The sequence below is a fragment of the Somniosus microcephalus genome, chromosome 2 (assembly GCF_052327205.1).
Source record: "Somniosus microcephalus isolate GS21.2 chromosome 2, FLI_Smic_1.0, whole genome shotgun sequence".
NCBI lineage: Eukaryota > Metazoa > Chordata > Chondrichthyes > Squaliformes > Somniosidae > Somniosus > Somniosus microcephalus.
In genome coordinates, this window is record NC_140988.1 from 298175620 (window position 1) to 298200079 (window position 24460).

The following is a 24460-nucleotide window of genomic DNA, read 5'->3' on the forward strand; positions in this document are numbered from 1 at the left end:
CAGGCGGTGACTAGTGGGGTACCGCAGGGATCAGTGGTTGGGCCCCAGCTATTCACAATATATATCAATGATTTGGATGAGGGAACCGAATGTAATATTTCCAAGTTTGCCGACGACAATAATCCAGGTGGGACTGCGAGTTGTGAGAAGGATGCAAAGAGGCTTCAAGGCGATTTAGACAAGTTGAGCGAGTGGGCAAATACATGGCAGATGCAGTATAACGTGGATAAATGTGAAGTTATCCACTTCGGTAGGAAAAACAGAAAGGCAGAGTATTATTTAAATGGTGATAGATTGGGAAATGTTGACGTACAAAGGGACCTGGGTGTCCTTGTACACCAGTCACTGAAAGCAAACATGCAGGTGCAGCAAGCAGTTAGGAAGGCAAATGGTTTGTTGGCCTTCATTGCAAGAGGATTTGAGTAGAGGAGCAAGGATGTCTTACGACAGTTATACAGGGCTTTGGTGAGACCACACCTGGAGTAGTGTGTGCAGTTTTGGTCTCCTTACCTAAGAAAGGATATACTTGCCATAGAGGGAGTGCAGCGAAGGTTCTCTAGACTGATTCCTGGGATGGCAGGACTGTCGTATGAGGAGAGATTGGGTCGACTAGGCCTGTATTCACTAGTTTAGAAGAATGAGAGGGGATCTCATTGAAACGTATAAAATTCTGACAGGGCAAGACAGACTGGATGCAGGGAGGATGTTTCCCCTGGCTTGGGGGCTCTAGAACGAGGGGTCACAGTCTCAGGATACGGGATAGGACATTTAGGACTGAGATGAGGAGAAATTTCTTCACTCAGAGGGAGGTGAACCTGTGGAATTCTCTACCACAGAAGGCTGTGGAGGCCAAGTCACTGAATATATTTAAGGCGATAGATAGATTTCTAGATGCAAAAGACGTCATGGGGTATGGGGAGAGAGCGGGAATATGGTATTGAGATAGAGTATCAGCCATGATCATATTGAATGGTGGAGCAGGCTCGAAGAGCCGAATGGCCTACTCCTGCTCCTATTTTTCTATCCTTTGAGTGGGTAATATGCCTCCTCTTGATTAGTCAGGCTGGGCCTCTACATTGACTCAAAGGGAAGGGAATAACTTGCCTCCCCCACCACAGCACTTTTCAAATGTTACACCAGAAGTGGAGGTATCACCAGCATGAGGTGGTGGGCAAAATCATCTAGCTCTCCTTCAAAGCCAGTTCATATATTTCTAGATGTGCAACAAATAGCAGGTGGTGCAATCTTTTAAAAAAAAAACACACCCCAAAAAATGTACCCTTGGCTGCCAGATTATAACACAACTAAATCTTGCTTTTCAATAATCACTTCTGTGCAGTCCATCAGTAGCCTACATTACCCTTCACTCCTACCCATTACAATTACATTTGATCAAGACTGTAAAACACATCGAGTTTTACAACTCTTTGATGTTTACTACCCAAACAACATGTCTTGGGCTAGTAAAGGTTTTACTTGATTTAGCCACTAGATGGATAAGTAAGGTACAAAAGAAAAGTTTCTTTTGTCTAGCGTTTCTTAATCAAGCATATTATTTAGAATAATTTTATCTTCACCCATGCAGGAATTTTGAGAGCACAGTTGCAATTTACCCTTTGTCCAGGATCCAGAGGTAGGCAGCTCCACACTCACTGGCAATCACCAGCTCTCCAGGAACATGAGGGCTGAGGTAAAAAAAAGACAGGTTATAGCTAAACTATTTCAGTGCTACAATTTTTTTTTTTTTTTAATCCTGTATTACTTACAACTAGTTCTTTCTTTTAGTCACATAACATCTTCAAGAATCTAGCAGTGAAAGGCCACAAAATGCATTTGGGGGGGCGAGGGGGGCATTTTTGTCCTTTTTTAATCAAATGACATGATAAAGTAGTCCCAAGTCGGTTATGCCATGGCAAGATTTAGAGTAAAGAGCCCTGTGTTCCACCTTACCAATGTGCCTTAAACCAATCCCACTCTGTACCAATGTGATATTTCCACTTCCCATAACAGTTACACGTACAGAGATAAGACAATTAGTAACAAGAATCCACTATATACAGAACAGCCTTTGCCCCAAAATATACTTGTGTAAAGAACCTAACTTCAATTGTAAAAGAGAATCACCAAGATTACTCAATTATGATTTGCCCAAAACAGCATAATGAATTAAAGGGCCAAGCACAAATTGTGAGGGAAACACTGCAACCTCTAATTGTACTTCGGCTCTTAGCTTTGAACTATTGTCCTCTTGTTCTGTGCTCACAATGCAAGTAAAATAGCTTGCTTACATCTGCATCTCTACATTTAAAGAACTGAATCAAAATTATAAAATGGGGGAAATTTTCTCTAACTTCACAAAATAGATACAGATGAGGAAAGCAATTTAGCATAACTTAGTCATCTATCCAGGAAGACCCTGCAGCAACCCAATTATAGCATCCAAGTGTACCTTAAATGATTCCAGGGTGTTCACTTCTAGTACCCTACCTGGAAGACCATTCCATGTGCTGACTACTATTTGCCTTTTAGTAGTTTGAACTTATCCTTGTCCTACGATCAGGTAGTGGGAAATAATGTTCTGGATTTACCTTTTCCTACAACGCCACAACTTATTTCCCCCTTTTCAAGGCTGAAACACCCCATGTACTTAAAAATGCACAGAAAATACATATAGAAGTTACAAAATGGAAACAAGCCATTTAGCCTAACCAACCCATGCGGATGTTTATCTTGCACTCAAGCAAATGGTTCTAATTACATGTACTACAATATCACCAGAGAACAGGAAATCTATTTTGCTTTACATGACAGTTCTGTAATACATGTTCTATGTTTGAGTATATAAATCAAAGTATTAACATTCTAAGTAACAGGAGCAATGTTGATCAAAAAATGTAATATAGTTAAGGAGGAAATACACAACACAACCTTTAATATAGAAATATATGGGTATGATCTTGTGGCCATTACAGAAACATGGCTGCAGGGTGACAATGCCTGGGAATTAAACATACCAGGTTATTTAACGATCAGGAAGGACAGGCAGGAAGGAAGGGGAGGTGGGGTGGCTATGTTAATAAAGGAAGGAATCACTGTAATACAGAGAAATGATATTGGGTCAAAAGATCAGGATAATGAAACAGTTTGGGTGGAGATAAGGAATAAGGGGGAAAAAACACTAGTGGGCGTAGTCTATAGGCCTCCGAACAGTTGCAACTCTGTTGGACGGAGTATCAATCAGGAAATAGTTGAGGCTTGTAATAAGGGAACATCTATAATTATGGGGTATTTTAACTATCATATTAATTGGACAAATCAAATTGGGCAGGGCTGCCTTGAGGATGAGTTCATTGAGTGTATTAGGGATGGGTTTCTTGAGCAGTATGTAACTGAACCGGCCAGGGGGCAAGCAACCTTAGATCTGGTCCTGTGTAACGAGGCAGGATTAATTAAAAATGTTCTAGTAAAGGATCCCCTTGGAATGAGTGACCATAACATGGTTGAATTCCATATTCAATGAGAGGGTGAGAAGGTTGGATCTCAAACAGCGTGCTAAGCTTGAATAAAGGAGACTATGAAGGTATGAGAGCGGAATTGAGTAGAGTGGATTGGGAAAATAGATTAAAGGGTAAGATGATACATGATCAGTGGTGTACATTTAAGGAGTTATTTTACAACTTCCAAAAAATATATATTCCACTGAGAAGAAAAGGGTGTAGAAGAAAAGACAGCCATCCGTGGCTAAGTAAAGAAATTAAGGATAGTATTCAACTAAAAACAGGGCATATAAGGTAGCCAAATCTAGTGGGAGGATAGAGGATTGGGAAAACTTTAAAAGACAGCAAAAAATAACAAAAAGATTGATTAAGAAAGGGAAGATAGATTATGAAAGTAAATTAGCAAAAAATATAAAAACAGATAGTAAGAGTTTTTATAGTTATATAAAAAGAAAAAGGGTGGCTAAAGTAAATGTTGGTCCCTTAGCGGATGAGACCGGGAAATTAATGGTGGGAAATATGGAGATGGCAAAAACACTGAATGAATATTTTGTATCAGTCTTTACAGTAGAAGACACTAAGAATATCCCAACACTGGACAAACAGGGGGCTATGGGGGGGGGGGGGGGGGGGCGGGGAGGAGCTAAACATGATCAAAATCACTAAGGAAGTGGCACTCGGTAAAATAATGGGACTCAAGGCGGATAAATCACCTGGACCTGATGGCTTACATCCTAGGGTCTTGAGGGAAGTGGCGGTAGGGATTGTGGATGCATTAGTAATAATTTTCCAAAACTCCCTGGACTCAGCAAAGGTCCCGGCAGACTGGAAAACTGCTAATGTAACACCCTTATTTAAAAAGGGCAGTAGACAGAAGGCTGGAAACTCTAGACCGGTTAGCCTAACATCTGTGGTAGGTAAAATTTTGGAGTCCATTATTAAGGAGACAGTAACAGGACATTTGGATAATCATAATTTAATAGGACAAAGTCAGCATGGTTTTATGAAGGGGAAGTCATGTTTGACAAATTTGCTGGAGTTCTTTGAGGAAGTAACATATAGGGTGGATAAAGAGAACCAGTGGACGTAGTGTATTTAGACTTCCAAAAGGCATTTGACAAGGTGCCACACAAAAGATTATTGCTTAAGATAAAAAATCACGGGATTGGGGGTAATATTCTGGCATGGATAGAGGATTGGCTATCTAACAGAAGGCAGAGAGTTGGGATAAATGGTTCATTCTCAGACTGGCAATCAGTAACTAGTGGTGTTCCGCAGGGGTCAGTGCTGGGTCCCCAACTCTTTACGATCTATATTAACGATTTGGAGGAGGGGACCGAGTGTAACATATCAAAGTTTGCAGATGATACTAAGATGGGAGGGAAAGTAGTGAGTGAGGAGGACATAAAAAACCTGCAAGGGGACATAGACAGGCTAAGTAAGTGGGCAGAGATTTGGCAGATGGAATACAATACTGGAAAGTGTGAGGTTATGCACTTTGGCAGGAAAAATCGTAGAGCAAGTTATTATCTTAATGGCAAGAAACTGGAAAGTACTGAAGTACAAAGGGATCTGGAAGTTCTGGTGCACGAAACTCAAAAGGTTAGTATGCAGGTGCAGCAAGTGATTAAGAAGGCCAATGGAATGTTGGCTTTCATTGCTAGGGGGATAGAATATAAAAATAGGGAGGTATCGCTTCAGTTGTACAGGGTATTGGTGAGACCGCACCTGGAATACTGCGTACAGTTTTGGTGTCCATACTTAAGAAAGGACATACTTGCTCTCGAGTCAGTACAAAGAAGGTTCACTCGGTTAATCCCGGGGATGAGGGGATGGACATATGAGGAGAGGTTGAGTAGATTGGGACTCTACTCATTGGAGTTCAGAAGAATGAGAGGCGATCTTATTGAAACATATAAGATTGTGAAGGGGTTGGATTGGGTGGATGCGGGGAGGATGTTCTCGATGATGGGTGAAACTAGAACTAGGGGGCATAGTCTTAGAATAAGGGGCTGCTCTTTCAAAACTGAGATGAGGAGGAACTACTTCACTCAGAGGGTGGTAGGTCCATGGAATATGCTGCCCCAAAAAGCTGTAGAAGCTACATCATTACATAAATTTAAAACAGAAATAGACAGTTTCCTAGAAGTAAAGGGAATTAAGGGTTACGGGGAGCGGGCAGGAATTTGGACATTAGTCTAGGTTCGGATCGGACATGGCCCTGTGGGTAGCGGAGCGGGCCCAGGGGCCGTGTAGCCTGATCCTGCTCCTATTTCATGTGTCTAATTCTGTTAGATTCAGGAGATGATTCTGTGAAAGTGGATTGGCGGTTAGGATCAGATCAGCCATGATCTTATTGAATGGCGGAGCAGGCTCGAGGGGCCGATTGGCCTACTCCTGCTCCTATTTCTTATGTTCTTAAAACATCCCAAGGTACTTCATTGAGGAATATAAAACAGACACCAAGCTAAAAATGGAGATTAGAAGGGGAGACTAAAAGTTTGGTCAGAAGCAAGTTTTAAGGAAAGAGAGGCAGAGGGGTTTGAGGGAATTCCAGAGTGGGACCTAGTTGGTTGAAGACAGGCATAAATTTAGCACTCCCACTCTCTCATCAGAAAGCTACACTCAAAAAGCATACAGGTCAAAGAATCTGGGCTACAATGCTGTAATCCTAGTTTCAACCCACACTCCCTTAGAGTGTAGGATTTCTGAATTTACACTACGATGCCATAGCAAAAACCACAGTATATACATTTTGAAAGTCCAGGGTATTAAAAGTCCAGTAAATAGAGCATTCAGAACTCAATCCTTACCTGACATTAATGCAGGTAGCCATTTTCTCCACCTGAACTACCTGTAGGGCAGATGGATTAACTTCCTGGGAGAGTTTCCATACTCCACAATGATAGTCAGACCGAACCCCTACAAAAACTGTCATTCGGAAAAGATCGGAGAACAAGCAAATATGTGTTATCAGGCCATGAAAATGAATTAAACAACATAGTTTTAAAATTGAAAAAAGTAACTGTCACTGGTGTGCACAAATATCCTTCATCATCCAGTATATTTAATAACACCAGACTATAGGACCAGGAGTAGGCCATTCAGCCACTCGAACCTGCAGAATATGCTGAATGGAGGCAGTGTGGCTTTTCCCAGTTATAACTGTGTGGGCAATAAATACCAAAGGAATGGCTAAAAAAAAGTCTTCCAAATTTGCATATGAACAAAAATTAGAGATGAGCTTGCACACAGACACTGGCTACTTTCAGTGGCATTGGCCCAGAAGCAGATTGCACAGAACCAGAACACCCAAAAGAGTGGAAATAAAAGTGGAATCCTGCTAAATTAACTTTCATTGCCTACTTACTATGACAGGCTCCACCCAGAGACTTCAACATACAAGAAAGGCTGATAATTCAGTGTAGTACCAAAGGAGTGCTGCACTGCAAGGGTGTCATCTTTCAGATGAGATATTTACCCAGGCCACATCTGCCCTCTCAGATGGATCTAAATGATCCCATGGCACTATGCAAAGAAAAGCTGGGCTGCTCTCCATGTTTTGGTCAATATTTATCCCTCAGCCAACATCACTAAAAAAAAAAATTATCTAGTTATTAATTTCATTGCTGTTTGTGAGATTTTGCCGTGTTCAATTTGGCTGCCGTGATCCCTACATTATGACAGTGACTACTTCAATGTGATGTGCTTTGGGATGTCCTGAGGTTGTGAAAGGTGCTATATAAATGCAAGTTTGTTTCTTTCTGTTAAAAATAAATTCTAAATGATAAGCAATGCTGCAGATTTCAGTAGTTTACATCAGCAGTAACCTTCTTCTTCCACAGTACTGGAGTCGATTTGATGGATTCTACCATTCAATTTAAACTTCACTGGTTTAAACTTCACACTCAATTTTGGCATTTTATCATCATCAAGACCTAACTTGATTTTGCGAAAGTCTGATATCAATGCATTAAGGAACTTTAACAAAGTATTGATAAAATGTAGTGTTATTAAAAATTCCATACTTTGCATTTGTGATTATTGGTCACTAAAGCCACAGCATATTATAACAGAGATAGTAAACTTGATGCTGGTACTTAGTTTTTTTGCTCCGTAAACTATATTTCCTCAAAACTCAAGAGTTACTCTTTGCAACTTTGGTAATGTCTTGCACAAATGAACTTAGGTCTTCACTTCAATTTTAATACAGATTGAGCGTCCGAAATCCGGAATGATTGGTGGTAGGGGTCTGGAATCCGTAAAATTTTCTGGATTCCGGACATCTTGAGGGAGGCTTACCAAAAAACGGAAATAGCGCAACCTGGGCCCAGGCATTTCCGGACTCGGCACGTGTTTCTGATGTCCGAAGTCCGGAAATATCGCAACCTGGGCTCGGGCGTTTCTGGACATCAGAAACACGTTCCGAAGTCCGGAAAAACCCAAAAACCAGATTGGCCTCGGCCCCGGCCCAAGGCTGCCGGATTCGGGACGCTCAACCTGTATTAAAAATCAAAACTTCAGCAGTGACAAGTTTAATATCTCAGTTCTGAAACTATTTACATTTTCAGCAAATAAATACACAATGGTTCAACTGAGGAATAACACACATGTTCCATTAACATATTATAAATTACTTAGTACATAAGAATCAGGAGCAGTAGTAGGCCATATGGCCCTTCGAGCCTGCTCTGCCATTCAATAAGATCATGGCTGCTCTGCGACCTCAACTCCACTTTCCTGCCCGATCCCCAAATCCCTTGATTCTCTAAGAGTCCAAAAGTCGATCTATCTCAGCCTTGAATATACTCAACGACTCAGCATACACAGCCCTGTCGGGTAGAGAATTCCAAAGATTCACAACCCTCTGAGTGAAGAACATAACATAAGTAGGAGCAGGAGTAGGCCATACGGCCCCTCGGACCTGCTCCGCCATTCAATAGGATCATGGCTGATCCAAACCTAGACTCACGTCCACTTCCCTGCCCGCTCCCCATAACCCTTAATTCCCTTATCAGCTAGGAAACTGTCTATCTCAGTTTTAAATTTATTTAATGTCGCAGCTTCCACAGCTCTGAGGTAGCAAATTCCATAGATTTACTACCCTCCGAGTGAAGAAGTTTCTCATCTCAGTTTTGAAACGGCAGCCCCTTATTCTAAGATTATGCCCCCTAGTTCTAGTCTCACCCATCAGTGGAAATATCCTCCCCGCATCCACCCGATCAAGCCCCCTCACAATCTTATATGTTTCGATAAGATCGCCTCTCATTCTTCTGAATTCCAATGAGTAGAGGCCCAACCTACTCAACCTTTCCTCATAAGACAACCCGCTCATCTCCGGAATCAACCGAGTGAACCTTCTCTGAACCGCCTCGAGAGCAAGTATATCTTTTCTTAAATATGGAAACCAAAACTGTACGCAGTATTCCAGGTGTGGCCTCACCAGTACCCTGTATAACTGAAGCAAGACTTCGCTGCTTTTATACTCCATCCCCCTTGCAATAAAAGCCAAGATTCCATTGGCCTTCCTGATCACCTGCTGTACCTGCATACTAACCTTCTGTGTTTCATGCACCAGGACCCCCAGATCCCTTTGTACTGTAGCACTTTGCAGTTTCTTTCCATTTAGATAATAACTTGCTCTTTGATTTTTTCTGCCAAAGTGCATAACCTCACACTTTCCAACATTATATTCCATCTGCCAAATTTCTGCCCACTCACTTAGCCTGTCTATGTCCTTTTGCAGGTTTTTTATGTCCTCCTCACTCACTGCTTTCCCTCCCATCTTTGCATCGTCGGCAAACTTGGATACATTGCACTTGGTCCCCTCCTCCAAATCGTTAATATAGATTGTAAAGAGTTGGGGTCCCAGCACTGACCCCTGCGGAACACCACTAGTTACTGATTGCCAACCCGAGAATGAACCATTTATCCCCACTCTCTGTTTTCTGTTAGATAGCCAATCTTCCACCCATGCCAGTATATTACCCCCAATCCCGTGATTTTTTATCTTGTGCAGTAATCTTTTGTGTGGCACCTTGTCAAATGCCTTTTGGAAGTCCAAATACACCACATCCACTGGTTATCCACCCTGTTTGTTACGTCCTCAAAGAATTCGAGCAAATTTGTCAAGCATGATTTCCCCTTCATAAAACCATGCTGACTCTGTCCGATTAAATTATGCTTATCCAAATGTCCTGTTACTGCTTCCTTAATAATGGACACCAACATTTTACCAACCACAGATGTTAGGCTAACTGGTCTATAGTTTCCAGCCTTTTGTCTACCTCCCTTTTTAAATAAGGGTGTTACATTAGCAGTTTTCCAATCTGCCGGGACCTTTCCTGAATCCAGGGAGTTTTGGAAAATTACCACCAATGCATCCGCAATCCCTACCGCTACTTCTCTCAAGACCCTAGGATGTAAGCCATCAGGTCATGGGGATTTATCCGCCTTAAGTCCCATTATCTTACCGAGTACCAGTGATTTTAATCATGTTTAGCTCCTCCCCCCCATAGCCCCGTTTGTCCAGTGTTGGGATTTTTTTAGTGTCCTCTACTGTAAAGACTGATACAAAATATTTGTTCAGCGTATTTGCCATCTCCATGTTCCCCACTACTAATTTCCCGGTCTCGTCCTCTAAGGGACCAACATTCACTTTAGCCACCCTTTTTCTTTTTATATTAACTGTAGAAACTCTTGCTATGTTTTTATATTTTTTGCTAGTTTACTTTCATAATCTATCTTCCCTTTCTTAATTAATCTTTTAGTTATTCTTTGCTGGCTTTTAAATGCTTCCCAATCTTCTATCCTCCCACTAGATTTGGCTACTTTATATGCCCTTGTTTTCTCCTCATCTCAGTCTTAAATGGCCAACCCCTTATCCTGAGAAAGTTCCCCCTAGTTCTAGACAAGTACAAGTCTCCATTGCAAATTTAAGCCATTAAGGCTTCAAAATAAAGGAGCAGGAAACTCTGAATAAAAAGTTTAGTTTAGTTTAAACAAAAAATCCCTAATCTCCTCCAGCCCTACAACCCTTTGCGATATCTCCGCTCCACCAATTCTGGCCTTTTGAGCATCCCGAATTTTAATCACTCCACCATTGGCGGCCATAAGCTCTGGAATTCCCTCCCTAAACTTTTCTGCCTCTCTACCTCGCTTTCCTCCTTCAAGACGCACCTTAAAACCTGCCTCATCTGCCCTAATACAAAAAGAAAATACTGCAGATGCTGGAAATCTGAAATAAAAACAGAAAATGCTGAAATACTCAGCAGGTCAGGCAGCATCTGTGAAGAGAGAAAAAGAGTCAACGTTTCAGGTCGATGACCTTTCGTCAGAACTGGAAAAAAGCAGGAAATGGAACAGATTTTTAAGCAAGTGTAGTGGCGGGGGAAATGGGGGAGGGGATGAATGAACAAAAGGGAAGGCCTGTGATAGGCTGGAAGGCAGGAGAGGTTAAGAGACATCGAGATATTCAAGGCAAAAGGAGATGGTAATGGGACAGGTTAAGAAACAAAGGATGGCTCTAGATGAAGTGTGAATTGCGCTGGCAGAATGAAAAACAGCTGCCATGTGGGAGAAGAACAGAACAAGTGTGGATAAAAAAAATTATATTATATATATTGTTGAATTCTATGTTGAGTCCAGAAGGCTGTAAAGTGCCTAATTGAAAGATGAGGTGCTGTTCCTCGAGCTTACGCTGAGCTTCCGTGGAACAATGCAAGAGGCCGAGGACGGTGAGGTCTGAGTGGGAGTGGAGCGATGAATTGAAATGACAGGCGACCGGAAGCTCGGGGTCCCCCTTACGGACTGAACGGAGGTGTTCCACAAAGCGGTCACCCAATCTGCGTTTCGTCTCCCCAATGTAGAGGACACCACATTGTGAGCAGCGAATACAGTATACTAAATTGCAAGAAGTACAAGTAAATCGCTGTTTCACCTGGAAGGGGTGTTTGGGACCCTGGACAGTGGGAAGTGGGGAGGTACCTCCAGCGTGAACCCACCACCAAACGCATCTTCTCCTCACCTCCCCTTTCAGCATTCCGTAGGGACCGCTCCCTCCGCGACACCCTAGTCCACTCCTCTATCGCACCCAACACCCCTTCCTCTTCACCCGGCACCTTCCCGTGCAAGCGCAGGAGATGCAACACATGCCCTTATACCTCCCCCCTTCCCACTGTCCAGGGCCCCAAACACCCCTTCCAGGTGAAACAGTGATTTACTTGTACTTCTCGCAATTTAGTACACTGTATTCGCTGCTCACGATGTGGTTTCCTCTACATTGGGGAGACCAAACACAGATTGGGTGACCGCTTTGCGGAACACCTCCATTCAGTCCGTAAGGGGGACCCTGAGCTTCCGGTCGCCTGTCACAACGGGAATCCAAAAAGCATCAAGCCATGATTACAAGCAAGTTTTAAATTTGGAAGTGGAGACAGTACTCCAGAGTATATTTAACTGCTTTTCTGAACTAGATTGTCAACATTTGCAAAGACCAGGTATGGGCAGGATCAAACTCAGCTGTGATAGTGCCCATATCCTAGAATTGAATAATCTGCCAGCACTCACTGTCTAGGCACACTCAAAGAACGTCTTTGTCTTGTCAGTAAGGTACCTGGAAGCAGCGCCCATGGAATGGTGCCATAGCATGAATCCCCATTTTTTAGGATGAAAGAGGGAAAATTTTGAGAGAGAAAATGAAATTATGCATTTGGATTAGACAGATTTGTTTTCTCTTTTTACATATTGGGTGTCATGACAACAAAATACAACCAGAGACAATTGTTGTAAGGATATAGTTCATAAAATGTAGCCTGGAGGGTGCTTGGAGTACCAAAATAGATGACCTCTTGTTTCTATTAAAGGAGAACTGTTGTTAACCAACATTTACTACAAGCCCACTGACTCCCACAGCTACTTGGACTACACTTCCTCCAACCCCGCCTCCTGTAAGGACTCTATTCCATTCTCCCAGTTTCTCCGTCTCATCTGCTCTGACGATGCCAACTTCCATACCAGTGTTTCCGACATGTCTTCCTTTTCCCTCAACCGAAGATTCCCCTCTACGGTAGTTGACACGGCCTTTGACCGCGTCAGTTCTATCTCCCGCACTTCTGCCCTCACCCCTGCCCCTTCCTCCCGGAACCATGATAGAGTTTCCCTTGTCCTCACCTTTCACCTCACCAGCCTCCACTTTCAACAGATCATCTTCCGCCATTTCTGCCACCTCCAGCGTGATCCCACCACCAAGCGTATCTTCCCCTCACCTCCCCTTTCAGCATTCCGTAGGGACCGCTACCTCCGCGACACCTCAGTCCACTCCTCTATGACCCCCAACACCCCTTCCCCTGGCACCTTCCCGTGCAAGCGCAGGAGATGCAACACATGCCCTTATACCTCCCCACTTTCCAGGGCCCCAAACACCCCTTCCAGGTGAAACAGCAATTTACTTGTACTTTTTGCAATTTAGTATACTGTATTCGCTGCTCATGATGTGGTCTCCTCTATATTGGGGAGACCAAACGCAGATTGGGTGACCGCTTTGCGGAACACCTCCGTTCAGTCCGTAAGGGGGACCAAGCTTCCGGTCGCCTGTCACTTTAATTCACTGCTCCACTCCCACTCAGACCTCACCGTCCACGGCCTCTTGCATTGTTCCACGGAAGCTCAGTGTAAGCTCGAGGAATAGCACCTCATCTTTCGATTAGGCACTTTACAGCCTTCTGGACAATATATATATATTTTTTTTTAATCCACACTTTTGTTGTTCTTCTCTCCCACAGGGCAGCTGTCTTCCATTCTGCCAGTGCAATTTACACTTCATCTAGAGCCATCCTTTGTTTAACCTGTCCCATTACCATCCCCTTTTGCCTTGAATATCTCTTAATCTCTCCTGCCTTCCAGCCTATCACAGGACTTCCCTTTTGTTCTTTCATCCCCTCCATTTCCCAGCCACTACACTGGTTTAAAAATCTGTTCCATTTCCTGCTTTTTTCCAGTTCTGACGAAAGGTCATCGACCTGAAACGTTAACTCTGTTTCTCTCTTGCCTGACCTGCTGAGTATTTCCAGCATTTTCTGTTTTTATCTCATCTGCCCTAATATCTCCTTATGTGGCTCGATGTGAAATTTTGTTTGGCAACGCTCCTGTGAAGCACCTTGGGACGTTTTACTACATTAAAGGAGTTATACAAATGCAAGTTATTGTTGTCTGACTGTCTTTGCAGGATCTGACTGACTACCTGCATCGCCATCATCCTGTGCTCACAACTAGAAGGGACAAGAGACTTCCCAACACCATGGGTGCAAGATGTTTATCAACAGAGAGATGGGCTAATGAATTGCTTATTATTTACCCTATGGGGAAACAGCAACGCTTATTTTATTAGCATTTTGACCACCTGTCATCTCAGTCCCCCCTTTTTTTTTAAAGTTAAAAACTTAGGTATTAAAACAAAGCACATTCACACAACGTTTAAAAATGTGACTTTCTTTTGCAAATCCTTTCTGCAGAAAATGTCAAAAAAAATCTGCAATATGACAGTATTAGGTAAAAGAAAGTTCTCTCTTAAAAATAGTGAACAACAATATTAAATGCTCAGAAGCTCTCCTGGTGAGCATCCAAGACTGCCCAGATTCCAATCTATAGAATTTCCAACAATTGCTTTCCAACTTTAAATGGACAGTTTCTAGTTATGTGTGGAGACTAAAAAGGACAGGCCTCACCCATGTGAGGAAGAGGACAATTAAAATGCATCTCCCTCATTACAAAAAATACCAACATTTTTTCATTACTTAGTTTCAGGAAGGATGAGAGGGGGTGGGGAAAGAGAGGACAGGGTACTTTACAACCAAGCTGCCTCATTTTGTGAAATAGATTTGATCTAAAAAAGTGCAAAATATTATTAACAATCCATTTTTTTTTTTTACAAATGAGGAATGTCTACCCAAAGGATACTGAGTGAATTCATGGACTCGCTCCCAGGATAGATCAGACATCCTTCTTCAAAACGGGCTCCTTTGGAAAAAGGACAGTACACCAGAGCACCTCCAGTGGCAGAGTGATCAAACAGAAGTTTGTTTCTTTGAATTTTCATTTCTTCATGAATATTTTCTGCCAGCAAATTTGGTGGAATGTCAAAAACAGACTCCCGCAACAACAGATTTAACCGTCTTGCTCGCTTATTCCCATTAGAAAGTGGGCATCTATAAAATGAATAAAGAGCATACATCAGAAAACATGCCGAGTGGACATTCATTTGCATAGTTCTGTTGGTCTTAACAAAATTTACATGCAGTGCTACAAATTTCTTGGTAGAACAATACTTGCTAATAAACACGTTACTTCAGACAGTAACCTTGGTGAATTCTCCACAGCACATGGATCCAAGGCATGGAATGCAATTCAGATTTTAGTATCTAATGTGAAAAATATTGTAAAACTCAATGGTTGTCACTTAGAGTTAGAGTTAATGTACAATTATTGAATATTTTTGTTTAAATAAATCGTGACGACATCAGGGAAATGTGACCTGGAGAAATCATTCAACAGGTCTGTGTGAGCAACATTACAGTATGTGTCCTCCACAAGGTGTAAATTCTGGTGTCACTTACTCTCTCTGTTTTACTCGCTCTGTGAATGTTCTCAGATGGTTTACATTTATTGCTGTCTGTCTTGTTTTTCCCTTGAAGAAATAACATTAACAGATTAAAATTCATTTTAAACTATTCTTCCACACTGGCACAGGTGCAGTAATGAAACCTTTGGGTACTAAAAGGCCTATGCACTTACAATATTAAAAACTGACAGACTAACAAACTGAGGTAGTCTGAATTTGGAGTGGTTTTTGACCTCAGGATAACCCCAGAAGAATAGGAGAATTTGACTGTGGAGAGGCAGAAATGCTAGAGCTGGCCAAGACAGACTGGTCATATACAATATGGGTTCTGGTGTGTAACCACTGACATAAGTTGCAATGGGAAACAGTGGGGACGGAAAGTCAAGATTTGGAGAGATCAACGGTGTTGAAAATGAAGTCCAGGCAGTACTGGGCAGGACAACAGAGGCATCAATGTCTGTATGGATGTTAGGCCAGAGGCAAGGTAATCATATTCCCCCAGGGACAGAAAGAGGAGAATTCTTCCTACAATTGTTTTCTGGCAATGTTCTTCCTTCTCCCTCCTGTTCTGCCCCGCCCACCATTTCGGCAGGAGGCGCGAGCGGGAAGCTTAAAAAGGCTTCAGAGACCCAGGTAAGGCCTCAGACCGCGGGTGTCGGCGGGAGGCGCGAGCGGGAAGCTTAAAAAGGCTTCAGAGACCCAGGTAAGGCCTACCAATCTCCAGTCTCCGAAGTCAGAGGGAAGGAGAGAGGTAAAAAGTAATCCAAGTGTGACGTCACCAGAAAGCGGGTAAGTGATTGGTTGGTAAGTATTTCTCTCTTTTTAAGCTTAAACTCTGTGGTTTATAGTTTCTAAGGTGCGATATTCATCATCTAGAATCGGGGCAGAGGGTATTTAAAAATAATAATAAATTTAATTAATTACATAGAATGGCAGAGCAGGTGATGTGTTGCTGCTGCAATATGTGGGAGCTGGTGGACACCATTGATGCTCACGGTGATCACATTTGCAGTAAGTGTTGGCTGCTCGAGAAATTCCGGCTCCGTGTTGAAGAGCTGGAGTCCGAGCTTCAAACACTGAGACACATCAGGGAGGGGGAGAGTTACCTGGACTCTGTGTATCAGGAGGTAGTCACACCAATTAGATTAATTAATTCAGATGTTGTCCGTGGCCAGGGTCAGGATGGTGTGACTAGAAGTGAGGCAGGTACGGGGATCCAGGAGGTAGTGTTGGAGGAGCCGCAGCCCTTGCTCTTGTCCAACAGGTTTGAGGCTCTTACTCCCTGTGAGGATGAGAACGGGGACTGCGGGGAGGATGAGCAACCTGGCACAGCACCGTGGAGCGGGGGGCCATTCAAGTGGGGGGGAGTTAAAAGAAATGTTGTAGTGGTAGGGGATAGTATCGTTAGGGGGATAGATAGAGTTCTTTGCAGCCGAGAGCGAGAGTCCCGAAGGCTGTGTTGCCTGCCCGGTGCCAGGGTTAAGGACATCTCCTCTGGGCTGGAGAGAAACTTGGAGTGGGAGGGGGAGGATCCAATTGTCATGGTCCATGTTGGTACCAACGACATAGATAACACAAGGAAGGAGGTTCTGCTGAGGGAGTTTGAGCAGCTAGGGGTCAAATTAAAAAGCAGAACCACAAGGGTAATAATCTCTGGATTACTACCTGAGCCACGTGCAAATTTGGCTAGGGTAAATAAAATTAGAGAGTTAAATGCATGGCTCAAAGACTGGTGTGGGAGAAATGGGTTTTGCTTCCTGGGACACTGGCATCAGTACTGGGACAGGAGAGAGCTATTCCGTTGGGACGGACTTCACTTGACCAGCGCTGGGACCAGAATCCTGGCGAATCGAATAACTAGGGCTGTAGAGAGGGCTTTAAACTAATTAGTGGGGGGGAGGTTTTAAGAGAGCGAAAAATAAAAATGACAGCGGAGAAGGCAATAGAGCAAGGTAGCAGTGGGGGAATTAAAAACCAGAGCGTGTCAGGAAGGGACAGAATGTATAATGATAAAGGTAAAGTAGTAAAAGGGGTAAAAACAGGAATAAATCGTCAGAAAACATATTTGAAAGTTCTTTATCTGAATGCACGCAGCATTCGTAACAAAATTGACGAGTTGACGGTGCAAATAACTACACATGGGTATGATCTGGTGGCCATTACGGAAACATGGCTGCAAGATAATCATGAATGGGAACTAAACATACAAGGGTATTTGACAATTAGGAAGGACAGACAGGAAGGAAAGGGAGGTGGGGTTGCTATGTTAATCAAGGATGGAATCACTGCAATAGTCAGAAATGATATTGGGTCAAAGGATCAGGATAGTGAAACAGTTTGGGTGGAGATAAGGAATAATAAGGGGAAAAAGTCACTAGTGGGCGTAGTCTATAGGCCTCCTAGCAGTTGCAACTCTGTTGGTCGGAGTATAAATCAGGAAATAGTTGGAGCTTGTAATAAGGGAACAGCTATAATCATGGGGGATTTTAACTTTCATATTGACTGGACTAATCAAATTGGGCATGGCAGCATTGAGGATGAGTTCATTGAGTGTATTAGGGATGGGTTCCTTGAGCAGTATGTAACTGAACCAACCAGGGGGCAGGCAATCTTAGATCTGGTCCTGTGTAATGAGACAGGATTAATAAAAAATATCCTAGTAAAGGATCCCCTTGGAATGAGTGACTATAATATGGTTGAATTCCAAATTCAGTTTGAGGGTGAGAGAGTTGGATCTCAAACCAGCATACTAAGCTTAAACAAAGGAGACTATGAAGGTATGAGAGTAGAATTGACTAAAGTGGACTGGGAAAACAGATTAAAGTGTAAGACGGTACAAGAGCAGTGGTCTACATTCAAGGAGATATTTCACATCTTTCAACATAAATATATTCCACTGAGGATAAAGGAGAGTAAAAGAAGACAGCCATCCGTGGCTTAGTAAAGTAATAAAGGATAGTATTCGACTGAAAACAAGGGCATATAAATTAGCCAAATCTAGTGGGAGGATAGAAGATTGGGAAGCATTTAAAAGCCAGCAAAGAATAACTAAAAGATTAATTAAGAAAGGGAAGCTAGATTATGAAAGTAAACTAGCAAAAAATATAAAAACAGATAGCAAAAGTTTCTACAGCTATATAAAAAGAAAAAGGGTGGCTAAAGTGAACGTTGGTCCCTTAGAGGATGGGACTGGGAAACTAGTGGTGGGGAACATGGAGATGGCAAAGACGCTGAACAAATATTTTGTATCAGTCTTTACATTAGAGGACACTAAAAATATCCCAACACTGGACAAACAGGGGGCAATGGGGGTGGGGAGGAGCTAAACACGATTAAAATCACTAAGGAGATGGTACTCAGTAAAATAATGGGACCTAAGGCAGATAAATCCCCCGGACCTGATGGCCTACATCCTAGGGTCTTGTGAGAACTGGCGGTAGGGATTGTGGATGCATTGGTGATTATTTTCCAGAACTCCCTGGACTCAGGAAAGGTCCCGGCAGATTGGAAAACTGCTAATGTAACACCCTTATTTAAGAAGGGAAGTAGACAAAAAGCTGGAAACTATAGACCAGTTAGCCTAACATCTGTGGTTAGCAAAATGTTGGAGTCCATTATTAAGGAAACAGTAACAGAGCATTTGGATAAACATAATTTAATAGGACAGAGTCAGCATGGTTTTACGAAGGGGAAGTCATGTTTGACAAATTTGCTCGAATTCTTTGAGGATGTAGCATACAGGGTAGATAAAGGGGAACCAGTGGATGTAGTGTATTTGGACTTCCAAAAGGCATTTGACAAGGTTCCACACAAAAGATTACTGATCAAGATAAAAAATCACGGGATTGGGGGTAATATACTGGCATGGGTGGAAGATTGGCTATCTAACAGAAAACAAAGAGTTGGGATAAATGGTTCGTTCTCGGGCTGGCAATCAGTAACTAGTGGTGTTCCGCAGGGGTCAGTGCTGGGACTCCAACTCTTTACAATCTATATTAACGATTTGGAGGAAGGGACCGAGTGCAACATATCCAAGTTTGCCGACGATACAAAGATGAGCGGGAAAGCAGTGAGTGAGGAGGACATAAAAACCTGCAAAAGGACATAGACAGGCTAAGTGAGTGGGCAGAGATTTGGCAGATGCAATATAATGTTGGAAAGTGTGAGGTTATGCACTTTGGCAGAAAAAATCAAAGAGCAAGTTATTATCTAAATGGAGAGAAACTGCAAAGTGCTACAGTACAAAGGGATCTGGGGGTCCTGGTGCATGAAACACAAAAAGTTAGTATGCAGTTGCAGCAGGTGATCAGGAAGGCCAATGGAATCTTGGCTTTTATTGCAAGGGGGATGGAGTATAAAAACAGGGAAGTCTTGCTGCAGTTATACAGGGTATTGGTGAGGCCACACCTGGAATACTGCGTGCAGTTTTGGTTTCTATATTTAAAAGAAAAGATATACTTGCTCTCGAGGCGGTTCAGAGAAGGTTCACTCGGTTGATTCCAGAGATGAGGGGTTTGACGTATGAGGAAAGGTTGAGTAGGTTGGGACTCTACTCATTGGCGTTCAGAAGAATGAGAGGCGATCTTATCGAAACATATAAGATTGTGAGGGGACTTGATCGGGTGGATGCGGTGAGGATGTTTCCACTGATGGGTGAGATTAGAACTAGGGGGCATAATCTTAGAATAAGGGGCTGCCCTTTCAAAACTGAGATGAGGAGAAACTTCTTCACTCAGAGGGTAGTAAATCTATGGAATTTGCTACCCCAGAGAGCTGTGGAAGCTGCAACATTAAATAAATTAAAAATGGAAATAGACATTTTCCTAGCAGATAAGGGAATTAGGGGTTACGGGGAGAGGGCAGGGAAGTGGACGCGAGTCTAGATTTAGATCAGCCATGATCCTATTGAATGGCGGAGCAGGCCCGAGGGGCCGTATGGCCTACTCCTGCTCCTATTTCTTACGTTCTTATTTTCACAACAGGCACGGGTTGCCCTATGGTACACCACCCAAGTGACCTTTCTTCACGCCAAGTCCAGACAGTAACAGCATTTCAAGCACTGAGGGCAGTAAAGGTGAGCCCAATTCTGTCCTCACCCAACATCCAAACACACACATATTCAGAGAGGGTCACTGAAAGGCAATTAAGCATAGGAACAATGACGTTTTCCCGTTCTCCAATCGAACTGGTTGTATATTAAACTTGCGTAGCTTTTTGTTTCAGGTAATCGGAGTGATCATACTATGATCGAATTTGTAGTAACCTGGGAGGTTATGAGTAACCTGATCCACCAGGTGGTGCTGTGGCAATTGCTCTCCTGAGTTAAGTCTGATCTGTACTGGGTGTACTCTTTGATTTTGCTGCCTCATGGCAGAAGCTTTTATGTGCAAGTGTTGATTAAACTATGTTAAGGAGTTAACCGGTGTCCGTCTCCATCTATGGCCACCTCAAGATACCACATATGGCGACGAGAATAAAGGACGGAAGAGTTTTGGAGTATTCGGAAGAGGTGCTCGGGTTGGTTAGCAAACTAGTCGGAAAAGCACGAGGCTAGGCCGCGGGAGTCGAAACAGAGTTTGATTTTTTGGCTGAAGTGACCGGACTCCAAGGATGGCAGGAACGGTAGGCTCCGTGGCACCTTTTGACAGCAAGTCGCAGTCTTGGGAGGAGTATATTGAAATACTGAGCCATTTCTTTATGGCAAACGAGGTGGACGGTGCGGAAAAGAAAAGGGCCATTTTACTGAGTTGTGTGGGAGCGCAAACCTATACACAGATGAGGAATCTGCTGAGCCCGGAGCGGCCAGGAGAAAAATCTTTTGACGAGTTGGTGAGTCTACTAAAGAATCATTTCAATCCGAAACCTAGTGAAATAGTACAGAGATGGAAATTCAATTCGAGGATTAGGAGGCCGGAAGAAAGCGTTACTGAGTATGTGGAGGAGCTTCGGAAGCTCGCACAGGACTGTAATTTTGGAAATGCGCTCACAGTCATGTTAAGGGACAGACTAGTATGCGGAGTTAACGACGACAGTATGCAGCAAAGGTTGCTGTCAGAAGAAGGATTAACGTTTGAGACGGCACTTAAAAAAGCACAAGCCATGGAGACGGCTAACAAGGACATTAAGGACTTAAACAGTATGAGCAAGGAGAAATGGAGTAAACCAGTGGGAGGAGCTGTTTTCAAGATGGAAGCTGGTGCGAAACGTCCACCAGTCGGGGTTGGGGATTGCTGCCGATGTGGCGGGACGAGCCATTATGCAAAGGACTGCAGGTTTGCAAAGACAAAGTGCCACAATTGTGGAAAAATAGGGCACTTAAAGAAAGTCTGTAAAAGGGCAGTGAGTGAGAGAAGCTGTGCTAAAGGGGCAAAGCATGAAAATGGGGGGAGGGAGAAGTACACAAACCGGGCAAATTACATACAAGAGGAGGAAGAGTCTAGTGAGGAGGTTTTCACTGTATACAGTATAGACACTTCAAGGCCCAACGTACCCCCTCTCACTCAGTATTTGATAGTGAACGGAGGTCAAGTAAAGTTTGAGATTGACACCGGATGTAGTGTAACCATAATGTTGCAGACTGAGTACGCCAAGCTATGGGGGGGAAGCAAAAGTACCAGAGCTAGGTACATGCCCCATTAGTCTCAAAACCTACACAGGACAGAAGGTGGACATTTTGGGGGCGGCCGAAGTACAAGTGGAACACAAAGGAGTCACCAAAGAGCTTACGGTGGTAGTGGTAGCAGGGTCAGGGCCAAACCTGTTAGGGCGAGGGTGGATCAGTGAGTTGAGTGTGTACTGGCAGGCAATGAATAAAATGGAGGACAGTACAGAGGCACTGCAAGAAGTGCTGATGAAGCAGGAGTTAGTGTTCAAGGACGAACTGGGCACCTTAAGGGGAGCCACAGCCAAGATTCATGTAGCCAGTGATGCCACACCTCGTTTCTTTAAACCAAGGTCGGTACCTTTTGCAATGAAAACCAAGGTTGAGGCGGAACTAGATCGCCTGCTAAAGGACAAAGTAATAGAACCAGTGAAATTTTCAGACTGGGCGGCACCAATAGTCCCGGTATTGAAGCCCGACGGTAACGTAAGGGTGTGCGGTGACTATAAGTTAACAGTGAACAGAGTATCATCACTGGAACAGTACCCCATTCCGAGAATGGAGGACATGTTAACATCGCTCGCTGGGGGAGAAAGATTCAGCAAACTGGACATGAGTCATGCGTATCAGCAGATATTGCTAGATGAAGAATCAAAAAAGTTTGTCACGGTGAACACGCACAAGGGGCTGTTCACGTATGCCAGGTTACCATTCGGTGTCAGTTCTAGCCCAGCAATATTCCAACGGACTATGGAGAGCATTCTGCAGGGCATTCCAAAGGTGGCCGTGTACTTAGATGATATTCTGCTAACAGGAAGTGACGATCAGGATCACTTAAAAACACTGGACAAAGTGCTACAGCGGCTGGAAGAGGCGGGGCTACGCCTGAAACGGAGTAAGTGTAGTTTCATGGAGAAGGAAGTTACATTCCTGGGACATCGGGTGGATGCCACAGGCCTCCATCCATTACCAGGGAAAGTGCGGGCAGTGCAGGATGCACCGGCACCCACCTCAGTGACTGAACTGAAAGCCTATCTAGGGCTCCTGAATTATTATAACCGGTTTCTTCCAAACTTATCGATGCTGCTGGCACCCCTGCACAAACTGCTGAGAAAGGAGGAGCCATGGCGTTGGGGGCCAGAGCAAGCGAAAGCGTTTCAGCAGTCAAAGGAGCTACTTCAGTCCAGCAGGGTGTTAGTGCATTACGACGAGAAGGAGGAGCTGATAATGTCCTGCGACGCATCACCCTATGGAGTGGGGGCAGTGTTGGCCCACCGCATGCCAGAGGGAGCGGAAAGGCCCATCGGGTTTGTTTCACGCACGCTCACAGCTGCGGAAAAGAACTATTCACAGCTTGATAAAGAGGGGTTGGCCATTATATTTGGAGTAAAGAAATTCCCTAAGTACATATATGGGAGGAAGTTTGTAATCAGTACTGACCACAAGCCTCTTATTAGCTTACTGACTGAGATGAAAGCGGTGCCTCAAATGGCATCACAGAGAATAATGAGATGGGCAGTAATACTAAGAGCCTATGAATATGTGATCATGTACAGAGCCGGCAAGGAAAACGGGAACGCGGATGCTCTCAGCCGCCTGCCCCTCTCAAAATCTCCTCGCAGTACTTCCCCTGAGGAGCACGTCCTGATGCTGGATCAGCAGATCAGTCCACTGATGACTTCAGCGCAAATCCAGGGCTGGACAGCCAAGGACCCCGTTCTGTCAAGGGTCCGTGAGTATGTGTTGAAAGGCTGGCCAGATCACCGTGAGGGACCGGAGTAGGTTCTTTTGGCAAGGTCGATTCGGCTTCAATGCTAGTGTCGGGTTCATCTGGTTCCAGTATCACCGGATCGGAGGTAGATACTATGGGTATCTCTGCTTCATCACTAGGCGTATAGAGTTGTGGTGTAGGTTGTCCTTTTTCGGATGACTCTATGATCTGGTCAGCATGGCGCCTTATTATGCTTTCTCCAATGTCCACGGTATACATCAGCGGTCCTAGTCATGTGCAAGTAGTTCCAGGCTGCCATTTCTCGGTACGGTAGTCCCGGGCCAAAACTGGTTGACCTATCTGGAAGGTTCTAGTTGGCCTTTCATTCATGCTTTGAAATTGCCGGTTCTCTACGTCCGTTCTGACGTTTGGCTTGACCAAATCCAGCCGGCATCTTAAGTCTTCTATTGAAAAACATCATGGCGGGAGTTTGGTTTGTAACTACATGTGTTGCATTCCTGTACGCAAACAAGAAGTGATCTACCTTATGTTGTAGATTTATGTCTTCATTGCCCATGGCCTTTATGGCCTTCTTGAAGGTCTGGACAAACCTTTCAGCCAATCCATTGGTGGCGGGATGGTATGGGGCAGACGTGTAGTGCTTAACCCCATTGTTTTTTAAGAACTTCCTGAAATCTTCGGATACAAATTGCGGTCCATTATCAGAACAGATCTGTTCAGGCAGCCCATTCCTGGCGAATATGGTCCTTAATACTGTGATGGTTTTTTCCGTGGTGGTGGAGGACATCTTTATTACCTCCGGCCACTTGGAGTGTGCATCCACCGTGATTAAGAACATTGAGTCCATAAATGGACCAGCAAAGTCGATATGTACCCTTTGCCATGGAGATGAGGGCCACTCGCATGGATGTAGAGGGGCTTGTGGTGGGGCGTTTTGGACCTTCTGGCATCCTAGACAGCTCTTGGTAATTTCTTCGATGTCTCCATCGATACCTGGCCACCACACAAACGCT

General features: G+C 43.8%; 1 protein-coding gene across 1 annotated transcript in view; it reads right to left on the bottom strand.

Moving 5' to 3' along the window:
* taf1c (TATA-box binding protein associated factor, RNA polymerase I subunit C) overlaps positions 1-24460 on the bottom strand; it is a 58121-nt gene that overhangs the window by 15956 nt on the left and 17705 nt on the right. The window contains exons 5-9 of the mRNA XM_085973427.1: positions 15110-15180; positions 14454-14701; positions 7328-7456; positions 6311-6428; positions 1614-1685 (exon numbers count right to left, since the gene is read on the bottom strand). Of these exons, the coding sequence (XP_085829553.1) occupies positions 1614-1685; positions 6311-6428; positions 7328-7456; positions 14454-14701; positions 15110-15180 (638 nt within the window). The remainder of the gene's footprint in view (positions 1-1613; positions 1686-6310; positions 6429-7327; positions 7457-14453; positions 14702-15109; positions 15181-24460) is intronic.